We start from the raw sequence: 12997 nt of genomic DNA, 5'->3' as shown, positions 1-12997 counted from the left end.
AGCTTATTACGAGAGGAACAAAAGGTATATAGTCAATATGTTTGGCAACGCATATTAGAGGAGTAACGACGGACTTAAATGTCGAAATAATACGTGAATAAATTGAGAAAAAAACCAATATGTACCGCAATGACCATTTTAGGGGTTACGGGGGACTAAAATGCCAAAATACGCGTGAAAATTAAGAAATAGCCAATTTGCATAATGAAATGGATATTTTGAATAATGGAATGGAATACTGTGACCCTTCAGCCCTTTATTACAGATCTACCTTATACCTCATTCGGAAGCTTATAAAAAGAGGAACACATGGTATATAGTCAATTTATTCCGCGGAGTAACGAAGGACTTAAATATCGAAATATGCGTGAACATTTTGAGGGGAGTTCTGCTGGGACCGGACTGAAAAATTCGAAAATCTTGCACGCTCGTTGACGAGGTTAAGAGGAGAAAAAGTGGGGGCTGGGGTCGTGGGAAAATGTATCTTTGTGGAAGAAAGAAAACACACCAAGAAAAATCCACAGATAATAAACACAATGGATTGTGAGATTACAAATATGTCTGATCAGAGAGAGAATATGGCCCAAGAGGTCAAAATTTTGGAAAATACTGCTGAGGAAACCCTCAAATGGCGAGAAGTTAGTCAGTACTCACCCTGGATTGTCAAAGACATTAAAGATGTTGACACGAAGTTGACACGAAATGTGGGTTCGCAAAAATCATAACCTTGTGCTGGAAAGGGAAAAATATCCGGGGATGTGAAAGACTAAACAATCAGCTGACCACCGTCGGAGCAAAGAGAGAGACCGATGGAGCTCTGCAAATCGTGAGCTATGGGATGGAAAAAAAACCAGGCACACCGGCTATGATTACCACGGCTTTTATATTTTTGATAAGGACGGTATAATTGGAAGTGTTAGGATATGTTGTTTAAGCCTGAAAATCGGGTATAAAACCATTGAATTGAGTTTTTGAGGCAGGTGACGACTTTCCCAAACTCGGCATCATAAATCAGTTCATCATTAGCTAAATCAGATCTGATACATTGCTCAACCAAGGACTCTTTGGACTGGGGCAATCGCAAGGTATCGTGGTGTTTTTTTGGTTTTGTTTTTGTTACATGCCTAGAAATTAGTGTGAGATCCATTACGGTGGTAGCATTCAAGCAAGCTAGAAACCCCAGAGGAAGGGTGGCTATAAGACCTGTACCGGTCAAAGCTGAACCCAGGGTACTGCTGGTTAACATCAAACTAACCACAGAACAAGCACCCAGTGCTACAGATACAGCTTTGTCCAGACGTTTATAGGCATTCAAGGTAGTTTGATACCTTCAAATTTCTGCATCGAGTTGATTCGACACACATTGTCGGTACCAAGAATCTAAATCGTTCATTTATTTTATAGGACCATACCGAGGAGGGCAATGTTTTTGAAGGGACTGTAAGCATCTAAATATAAGATCAGAACGGCTCCGTCATGGAATTGCTGACCACGCTCCAAGTAGAGTCCATACCCATAGGTAATCCGGGCGTTTGGGGATTTGAGGTAGAGACCGTTGCCACTGGGATTCACTGTGTAAACGCAAGATGAAAACGGATAGTGAGATGTTCACCTCTGAGATCGATGAGCCTACCGTCTTGATCGTTGATATATGTTTGCATGCGATTGCTGGTTCGCAAGATCACTAGCAAGTATACTACCAAAAGGTGCTTGGGGGTTTGAATGATTTTCATACCAGGACCGTCTGCGGGAAAAAAAAGCTGTAGATTGAAGACTGTTGTGTACCATTTACATAACTTCATGGTTGATATCACCATTCACCAGAATGCTGTTGATTCTGATGATATTTACAATGTGCTCCCCTTCTGTATAACCGTTTGTGATCATACTGAACGTGTAAATCTGCCACTTGGATCCCAAGACGGTGTTGATGTTATTGACAACTTTGAAGTCTACTTGATAGAGTTTGGCGAGGGTCAAATGATGATGATCTTCGTTTTGTGTTTGTTGAGCCGTAGCTGTCGCTGGATTTCATTGTTGATGTCTTCGATGTCATAGGAACCTGTGCTCAGTGCGATGGAAAACCAGTTGGCACCATCATCGGGAGAGTAGCAGATTGAATGGTTTCCTGTATACATATCAATGTTAGGGGTGGAATTATTGGTTTTCAGATTTACCAATGCCATCTCGTAGGTCTTTGATTCCTTGAGTTGCAGTGGAGGTTGAACCGGGAAAGAATTTGGCTATCGTTTCCAGAAACGATGAAGGAAAACCCATGCTTGGGGTTGGTGATTTTAGCAATATCTGAAACCATGTGTTATCCATTTATTTATGGTACACCATTATCACATATTTTTACTTCCACTCTTCGATACCGTCATACTTCTCAGTTGTTGATCACAACGATCGCATAGACTTCGGCAGAGCGGCTGGCAAAGAGGAGTTACTTGTAGGTGAATTTTATCCATTTTTGTACTTTTTGTACACGACGTTCATCTTCTGACTATCGGATTCAAATGGACTGGTGACTCACATCAATGGCAAACAGTAGATACAGATCGTTGAAATCGGAGGGGTTAATGTTGCAGTTGCTGATAAAACGGTCAATGTTGAAGTAGTTAGAACTCTGCGACATTCTTGTACTCTCTGGCGATCTTGGTTTGTGTGAAACTGGCATTGAAGTCTAACGCCAGGTAGCGTTCTGCGTTGAGGGTGACGTAGATAGTTCGCAACCGGCAGTGATCGAACACGGCTTCATTTTAAGTCCGATCGTACTTTTACCGGTCTGAAAGGCTACGATGATGTATCTCAGTTTCTCCCGACCGCTCTTGGCAGACAAACGCCAGTGGAACTGTAAGGTTTCGGTAGCACTTGTAGAATCACACTGTCGTATTCGGAACCAAAATCGATCTTACTCTTGCTTTGGATGGTCTTTTACAACCGCAGTTTTTTTTTATCGGAAGGAAGGAAGGACGTGAGGAACAAACCAAGAGATCTTACTCAGGATGATTTTCGCCACGTCGTTGACGGCAGCAGCAGGATGGCATTGTCGTCCAAGTCGCGCACGAGTGACAATTCGTGCTTGAATCCATACACAATCTTGTTGTAATCGTCTGCAAAGCCGAAAATATGTCTCAGGAGTGTGGTGAATGAAAACGATCCTTTTATTGGCGGGCTTGGTGATAACATACCCATGACGTGCTGCAAAGCCTGTGTTTTCGGCCTCGGCTTCGGTAGATGAATCTTTGTACCACAGCTAGTTAAGGCCTTGGGATTTGGAGAAATTGTTGGGATAAATCAACATTCCCAGCATAGTGATACCAACGACTGGGTCGTTGATATGTTCGATCAGCTGGCATGAGAGCTTGCATTAATTGTAACTGATAGTCTTGAAGAGAAACATGATTCCATTGTGAATGAGAGACACTAGATCTGCATTAGCATATGAACTACCGTGGTTCTTTTACAGTCGCCCCTTTACCAAGAGATAACTTTCAGCGGGATGGAGGAACAAGTCTTGGGTTTCGATGTTGATTCGGATCTCACCTGAATTATTCAGGTTGGCACCAGCTTGAGGTTCGTATTCGTGAACCTTATATTTTTGGAGACTTACGTCGTAGATCAACCCTTCGGTGATTATAAGGATGTTGGACATTATGTATTTATTTATAGCGCTGCACAAAGTCGTGGCTGGTAGCAATGCCAGAACCGGAGATCAGGTTGTTCAACTGGATTTGCTGCGGTTTGCTGGTTGACCATTGGACTGTTGAGTGGACATTCTGCATTTTCGGGGGCGGGTCACTTTATCAACCACATGGTCGACGGCTTTGGGGCCCCTTTTTCAACACCTCTCAAGGCTTCATTGGTGTTTGCACTCACGGTCTTACTTCCTATGGTTTTGGTGGCAGAGGAAGTAAACATGCGTCCAGCCAAACTGTTAATTGTGCCAAACAGTCCTCTAACACTGTATGCCTACTTTCAGGCGTAACCTTTCTTGATTTGCAACATTTATTATAGGATACTATGATGAAGCGCCATATATTCTTCGATGCTGATATATCTACCCTTTTTCATAGCATGGACAATCGACACAATTTCGTTGCGCACACCATTATTTCCTGCTCGGTATGCTGCAGCACACAGTTCCAAGCGAACTAGAAGCTGCTTGAAGTTGGAAAAAAACACGGTTTGCAGCTCACTGCCAAACTTATATTTCTGGTAGATGTGGGACACGATTCCCATCCACTTGTAATTCTTACTCGCTTTCGGGGTTCTTGAAAAGATGGAATTGCCTTTATACTAGGGATGTCAAAAGATCTGAAATTTAATACTCGGATACTCGGTCAAGATACTCGAGTACTCGGATGAATCTTAAACGTCTATTGAAAAGTTGAGATTTAAGGTGGGATGCAGTGTTTTGTTACATATAAAACTAACGTACTATAAACATTGCTCCTCTGTTTTTGTGTCAATTAAGCAATGAATTACCGACTGCCGTTTTCTACAAATAACCTATCATAATAGCAGTTTGTGTACGTGTTCATGAACCAAATTACAATAAAAAAAAACAAAAATATTTGTATATAAAGTCCGACAAAGTAGCCAATATATGTATCATCTATTCATGAGGAGTTGGTATCTTTTATGATAGGACTTGTCCATTAATTTGGCCACAATAAAATTGGACTTCAAATAACTGTTTTGTGTTGCTTAGTCTTCCCTTTTTGCACCATCGTTTATCTGATTTTCTTTTTTTTTAAAGCCATGACGTTGTCAGTTTATTTTCGACTTTTGTTTTTTTTTTAATATTAAACAATTATAGTTAAGTTTAAAATACAGAGTGATTAAATTAATTTAATTGTACATCTCATACCAATAACGTTTACATAGAAGTCTTGATTAACAAACAAAGGTGAGTTTTATGGCTTGTGACGAGTTAATTATTAATCCATGAAAGTGTTGATCCGTATACAAACACCGTTAAAAATGTCCCTAATCTATTGCGTAGGGTTCACCGCCGGTCACTTTGATTTTGTTCTTATTTAGAAATATGATCTGGTCAACAATTTCAGACGAAAGACTGTTTGACTTTCTATTTTTTGTTACAAGTAGTGCACATGAAAACATTCCCTCGGAAGGAAAGGACGTTGCTGATACTACTTTAACAAATAGTAGCCTCATGATAATCATATCTATAATCTTAATTGATTTTATTTAATATTACGAAGGGGATATTTCAACGGAACTAAAGTGAGTGGAAATGTGAAGAGAAAATATCTCAAAATGTATAACAGGCAAACGAGTATCCGAGTACTAAAACTGTACTCGAGTACTCGGCCTTCCGAGCGAGTACCCGAGTACTCGATTACTCGTTGCCATCCCTACTTTATACATATCACCGGAACTTTTCAGGATCTCTGCATAGTCGTCAAGGTCGTCGTGCTCGAACGATTCTGGTTTCTTTTTCACCATAACTTCCCAGAGGCCAAGGGTTCCTTTGTACTTTACACTATCCATGAACAAATTATCGCCGTCAAAAGTAACTGGTCAGCTTCTGATGAAGATACCATCGTTTTCAGATCGCAATCAAAAGGTGTGGTCGGCGGATGTAGTCATACTGAGCTGCAAATGCTGCTGTGCTCGAGCTCCAAGGACTGTTTCTGTAGGTGGTGCAATTAGTAGTGGGTCGGCAAACTTGGGCGGTGGAGGAGGGAGTACTGGCACTGTTGCAGGAAGGTCTGCAATCTTTTTGGTGATCTGTGAAGCTGCCTCTCGCTAAGCCTCAACCACAGGCTTGAACACCTTGTAAAGGTCCCGGCTAAGTTCAATCTTGTAGAGGCGATGTTGCATATTACTGGCTTGAATCTTCCGTTTGGTGTCTTGCAACTCCCTGACAAGTGCCTGACGCTGCTTAGGGTCGATAATCTTGACAAATGTCATTTATTTAATAGGATCGAATGCTGTTGAACGCCCCTAAGCGTTGGTGTGAACGCCCCTAATCAATGAGTTGCGCATGAAGGTATTACACAGCTGATACGGATCCCTTTTCTTCGAAAGATTCAAGTGTCATGGGTATGTGCACTGGTGGCCTCAAAGCGTCTTGGCAGGGCATTGAGGTTGAGAAAATCGCTACACCTTACCATAATGGTGGAGTTCCATGCATTGAAATCACCTCCACCGCTGTAGATCGGTCGAAGGATCACTCAACTGCATTTTCAACATGGAACCCACTCAAAATTGCATTTGCAGGGCCATTCGAACTTGCAGGGCTGGGGTTCCTCTGTGTCCAGATATTATCTATTTATATTATCTTATACCTCAAAGAACTCATTTAATTTGCATATTTTCCATTTGCCTTGGTGCTTGTAAAATCGATGGTTACAAATCCATAGGGCTTGGACCAGCAATGCTTACACAGAGCGTCAAACTGTACTGTTCCTTGGTGAGATCGTTGCAGTGATCGTGTCGGATGTGGTCGATATTCTTAGCATTCTGCTGAAAGAGGCAGGGGAAGTTGGCATTCTCCCGGATCGACTGGCGGGGCAGTGTGAAGTAGTTCTGGCACAGGTAGAAACAATCGACGTTGTCTTTACACGTGTTCTGTTTTCTCAGCATCAAGTCGTCGAACACCATGAGGTTCACCATGAGGTTCTTACGGCTGGGATCAAGTTCTCGGGGGTTTGGTACATCGCTTCCTTGATCGAAAAAAGTATCGATACCACTCGGGTGTCGTGGTGGTGATAAGGTGTTGACCACATCGATCAACGAGTAGGGTGACTTGCCTTTGCATTGTAGTAGGTCTCGATATCTTCTTTAGGGAAGATTTTTTTCCAGCGCTTGCTCCAACTGCTGGTAGATAGGTTGTTGAAGCGATTATCCGTAGACGTACAATCGATTTTAGTCGGAGCCATCAATCGCGCTGGAATAGGTTGTTCAGCAGCGTCGTCTTACCACAGTCCGATTTCCCAATGATCAACTGACTTATCGATCGCTGAAGTAGGAGGTAGTGATTACTCCTCGCGGGGGCGTTGGCACTGTAGGAAATGTCTTCAACGTTCATTTATTAAAATAACATAGAGATGATTTTCTGCGTGAAAGTCATAGAAAGACGGACACAGTTAACACAAGCGCTAGCGAGGTAATGACCAGCAACGGGCGACGAAGAAAGGTTGGCAACTACAAGGTGTGCGATGCCAAGAAGTCTCAGTTCGTTGCCACAACCGGTACAGGGTTCATGAACAAACTAATCAACCGATTACCCATGGAATTGCATGTACCCGGACACAACTTCACCGGGCGAGGGACTAGACTTAGAAAGCTACTACTTCCCGATGGCACCCGAAGGCTTGGTCAAAACCCATTATTCAAGTTGACCAAATATCTCCACGATCTCTGTTATGCCCAGCACAAGGATGCAACCGCACGCAACACCATATGTGACGAAGCTATGCTAGCCTCGCTTAACACCATTCCCAACTGTACCACACACGAACGCTTGGACTGCAGTATCGTCGGACTAGTCATCGGTACCAAAGTTCGATTCCGTCTAGGTGTTAAAAAACTGTTCGCTGGACTGATGAGCTAGCTGAGGAGTTGCACAAACCAGTTTGACGTTAGTTTCATAAACGCTGTGTAGCGGTGGGTGGTGTGGATGAGACCTGGGCGGCCGACCTCATTGATATGAGTGACTTCTCTAGGGACATCAAGGGAAATAAATTTATCCTGAGCATTATCGATGTCTTCTCGAAATATGACTGGCTGATACCACTCAAGAACAGGAAGGGGCTGATGGTGCGGGATGCCTTCCAAGCGGTGTGCCCAAGAAGCTATGTACAGACAAAGGCACTGAATTTTACAACACACATGTAAATCAGCTGCTTCAAATGCATGGTATCGATCTCTACTCCACCGGGAACGAAGATAAATCGAGTATTGTCAAACGTTGAAACCGCACCATGAAAGAGAAAATGTTCAAATACTTTTCAGCCAACTCCACACGCACCTATATCGATGTCCTGGACGATCTTGATCGCCAGTGCAATACCACCAAGCACCGCTATCAAGATGTTCCCTGTTGCCGCAAGTCATAAGGAGAATGAAAACAAGTTGTATTGGAACCTTTATGGCAGCATACCTCCCATTAAACCACCGCGATTTTCCGAATCACCAAGATGAAAGGTACATTCGAGAAGGGATACACCCCTGTCGAGGATAAATAGAGACAATCACATTACGCGGGATTCATACATGTACTTATACGCGTTACCGCTCTCTATATGTAACGTCATGGTTGCTATATATAAACGTCATTGTATTCCAGCATTAAATCATCCATTTGTATAGACGTCTTTTTCTCTATTCATACAACACAACGCAAACTACAATTATACGATCACGAGATTGGTGCCGTGACCAGGATAAAAGATGGATTCGTCGAGAATCAAGTGTATTCGAGCTTGAAATAGAGCCGCTGTCACGAAGTTTGCAGTGACAACAAATATCAAAAAGGCATTTCTGCAAGTTGGACTTCATAAATCTGACCGTGATGTAACTCGCTTTTTTTGGTTAAGTGACCCAACAGATTCAACCAGTCCGTTTACAACATATCGTTTCAAGTCAGTCTTATTCGGAGCTACATGCTCACCATTTATACTGAATGCAACTTTATTAAAACACTTTGAAGAGAATCCTAGTCCAACAGCTTCAAGAATTACACAAGACTTGTTTGTAGATAATGTTTTAACTAGTTTTACTGCCGAAGACGACTTAATGCAATTTTACCGTGATTCCAGATGTTTATTACAGAAAGGAGGCTTTAACCTCAGATCATGGAACTCTAATTCTAACAGACTACGAGAACTTGCTGAAACAGAAAACGTACTAGATTCCAGTAACGAGGTCAACATACTTGGAATGCGCTGGAATGTTGCGGACGACAAACTTTTATTTGCCGAAGTAGACATAGATTCAACCATGGTAGATGTAACCAAAAGAGAAATATTACGACAGTCGTCTAAAATCTTTGATCCGCTTGGCATACTTAGTCCCGTGACAGTGAAAGCTAAGATACTAATGCAGTCACTATGGAAACTTAATTTTGGATGGGACGAACGCTTACCTGAAGATGTAACTACGCAATGGACTACTTTATCTACAGATCTTAAAGATACAAAATCAGTTGAATTTACCAGACTACTTAACAACGATGGATTATCGCCACAAACAGCAAGATTACACATTTTTACCGATGCTAACAAACAAGCTTATGGAGCATGCGCCTACATTGTACAAGGAAAACATTCGCAATTAGTTATGGCTAAAAACAGAGTTGCACCGCTTAAAGTAATTACTTTGCCGCGATTGGAGTTGATGGGCGCCGTAGTTGGAGCGAAATTAGCTAAACATGTGTCAAATATTTTAGGAATTACAGAAATTACATTTTGGTGTGATAGCCAAATCGTTCTGAGTTGGTTGTATTCGTCAAAAATACAAAAACCATTTATAGCTAATAGAATTACACCCCCCACTGGACCGAGGAAGTATTCACCATTTCCCTAGTTTTGTCAGAGGTCAACCGGGCAATCTTTTCTACGATCTTTTCATCTATCTTCTCAAGGGTTTCAACCAAGTCCTTGGCCGCGTTGAAAATCTAGTTTCCTGAGTGAAAGTATCTCTCGTTCTCATCATCCGCCTTACCTGTTGGATTAATCTTTTCAAAGGTACAGTGCATGATCACATTGGTTTGCCCCTTACAATGCCCATATTCTATAAGTTCCCCACGTGACACCCGAGAGACCTCAAGGGGGGTCTGCACATCCATGCCATGATGGGGTCATATTCCAGGTTGTAAATACATCTTTAAAGGCTTTCTACGGCAAATGTACCTCAATGTTATCCCCAGTGGCCTTCCTATCTTCCCAAATCTTTTCCTGCACCTTCTTTAGCAGTCGATCTATCGACAGCCTGCTAACCCCTTTCAACCCAAGTTGTTTTGTCTGGGTGATAATCTCCTTCCTCGTGTGGGGTTTGGGACGACGATGAAATTTAAGATTTGTCTTCGTTTCTATCACCTCTCAACCAACTGATCTTTCCTCAACCGGGAATACCCTCGAAGGTGGTTCATTTTGACTATACCTCTCAGGGCTTTCACGTTTTCAACTACTAACTCCATGTTCACTATTGGATTCATGTCTTTATCCTAACAATAAAAAAATCAATTTAGGTCACCCCAAAAACACCATCCCCAGTTCACTGTTTTTCAGACCCAGTTTTGGGACCTACAAAACCTATCCTAACACTCTCGATCCTACATCCTTATGAAAAATCAGAAAGTCGTGAAACGTACCCGGTGTGTCTGGATTTTTTAATCCCATAGCTCAAAAATTGCACAGCTCCATCGGTCTCTCTCTTTGCCAAGACGGTAGAAAGCTGCTTGTTTAATCTCTCACATTCCCATGTGCGAATAGTTTCCCCTTTCGAGCACAAGGTTACAATTTTGCAGACTTTTACTTCGTGTCAACATCTTTAATGTCTTTGACAATCCATGTAGAGTCCGGCCTTAATCCTTGCCATTTGAGAATTTCCTCGTCATTGCAGCGCTGTTCTCGATTGGCCTTAACAGCGTCCACTTTTTTTTCAGAATTTATACCTCTTTCGCCGTATTCTATCTCTGATCAGACATATTTTTAATCGTAAAATCCATTGTGTTTATTCTATTTTGAATTTTTATTGTCGAGCCTGCATCTTTTGTTGCAGAAAGCTCGACATAGGGATAGTGATCCGGCGGCGGCGGCGGCGGCGGCGGTGTTAGATTACTTTTTAAAAACTTTATATTTTAGAAGGTAGAAGATCTGGATGCTTCAAACTTTATATATAGATGCCTCATGTTACGAACTTTCCGTCAGCCACATGTCCAATGTCATTGACCTCATTTTCATGGTTCAGTGACTACTTGAAAAAAAGTTAAGATTTTTTGTAATGTTAAATTCTCACTTATTATTAGTAATAAGATAACTATATTTGGTATGTGCATACCTTGCAAGGTCCTCATGTCCGTCAGACAGTTTTCACTTGACCTCGACCTTATTTCATGGATCGGTGAACAAGGTTTAAGTTTTGGTGTTCAAGTCTATATCTCAGATACTATAAGCAATAGGTCTAGTATATTTCGTGTATGGAAGGACTGTAAGGTGTACATGTCCAACTGGCAGGTGTCATCTGACCTTGACCTCATTTTCATGGTTATAGTTAAGTTTTTTGTGTTTTGGTCTGTTTTTCTTATACTATATACAAAAGGTCTACTATATTTGGTGTATGGAATGATTGTAAGGTGTACATATCTAGCTGACAGGTGTCATCTGACCTTGACCTCATTTTCATGGTTCAGTGGTCAAAGTTAAGTTTTTGAATTTTGGTCTATTTTTCTCATACTATATGCAATATGTTTACTATATTTGGTGTATGGATTGATTATTAGGTGTACATGTCTAGCTGACAGGTGTCATCTGACCCTGACCTCATTTTCATGGTTCAGTGGTCAAAGTTAAGTTTTTGAGTTTTGGTCTATTTTCTAATACTATATGCATTTAGTCAACTATATTTGGTGTATGGAAATTATTTACATACTTATCTATAATAAAATTATGTCAGTCGCGCAGGTTTTATTTGATTGACCTCATAATCACGGTTCATTGCTAAGTGCTATGTGTTTGTGTTTTGGTCGGTTTTTCTTAATTTATAAGCAATAGGTCAACTATATTTGTTGTATTGAAGAATTGTTAGATGTACATGTCTACCTGGCATGGTTCATCTGACCTTGACCTTATTTTCATGGTTAATTGATCAATGTTTCATTTTCTTGGTTTATGTTGAGTTTATGTGACAGTTGTAATAAAGCTTTATATTTAAGACTATCAAAATAATATCAATGATTAGTAAAGAAGGCGAGACATTTCAGCGTGTGCACTCTTGTTTTTTTTTTGTGTGTGTGTTTCTTTCTTCCACAAAGAATGTCTTGATTAGGGATCGAATGATTGCAGCAGTCCACTCCATTATTCAAAATAAGCTATTTCTTAATGTTCAAGCGTATTTTAATATTTAGGTCCTTCGTTACTCCTCTAATATGTGTTGCTGAACATGTTGACTATATACATTTTGTTCCTCTCGTAATAAGCTTTCTAATGAGGTGTAAGGTTTATCTATTATTAAGGGCTAAAGGGTCACAGCATTCCATTACATTATTCAAAATATCTATTTCATTATTCAAAATTGGCTATTTCTTAATTTTCACGCGTATTTTGGCATTTGATCCTCCGTAAACCCTCTAATGGTCATTGCGGCACATATCGTTTATACTCAGTTTATTCCTCTATCAATAAGCTTTAATTTAGTGTATAAATTTTGCCTTGATTGGGGACTGAAGGGTTGCAGCAGTCCATTACATTATTCAAAATAAGTTATTTTTCAATGTTCACGCGTATTTCGAAATTTAAGTCCTTTGTTACTCCTGTAAAATTCGTTGCGGAACATATTGACTATATACCTTTTGTTCCTCTCTTGATAAGCTTTCGATTGAGGTATAATATATATCTGTAATTAGGGGCTAAAGGGTCATAGCAGTCCATTCCATTATTCAAAATAACCATTTCATTATTCAAAATATCCATTTCATTATTCAAAATTGGCTATTTCTCGATGTTCACGCGTAGTTCGATATTTAAGTCCTTCGTTACTCCTCTAATATGCGTTGCAGAACATATTGACTATATACATTCTGTTCCTCTATTTATAAGCTTTCGATCTAGTTATAATATATATCTGTAATTAGGGGCTGAAGGGTCCTGTCAGTCCATTCCATTATTCAAATTTCCATTTCATTATTCAAATTTGGCTATTTCTCAATGCTCACGCGTATTTCGATATTTAAGTCCTTCATTTCTCCTCTAATATGCGTTACGGAACATATTGACTATATACCGTTTGTTCCTTTCTTGATAAG

At 40.7% G+C, this 12997-nt stretch overlaps 1 protein-coding gene across 1 annotated transcript; it reads left to right on the top strand.

Moving 5' to 3' along the window:
- Window positions 1–536: 536 nt before the first annotated feature.
- On the top strand, window positions 537–9558 carry LOC139526250 (uncharacterized). Its single transcript, XM_071321381.1, has 2 exons — window positions 537–708; window positions 8684–9558. The coding sequence occupies exons 1-2, from the start codon at window positions 537–539 to the stop codon at window positions 9556–9558; spliced, it is 1047 nt and encodes a 348-aa protein (XP_071177482.1).
- Window positions 9559–12997: the final 3439 nt, after the last annotated feature.

Source organism: Mytilus edulis, chromosome 6, assembly GCF_963676685.1.
Source record: "Mytilus edulis chromosome 6, xbMytEdul2.2, whole genome shotgun sequence".
Classification (NCBI taxonomy): domain Eukaryota; kingdom Metazoa; phylum Mollusca; class Bivalvia; order Mytilida; family Mytilidae; genus Mytilus; species Mytilus edulis.
Note: the sequence above shows the minus strand (reverse complement) of the source record. Positions and strands in the feature narration are given on the sequence as shown.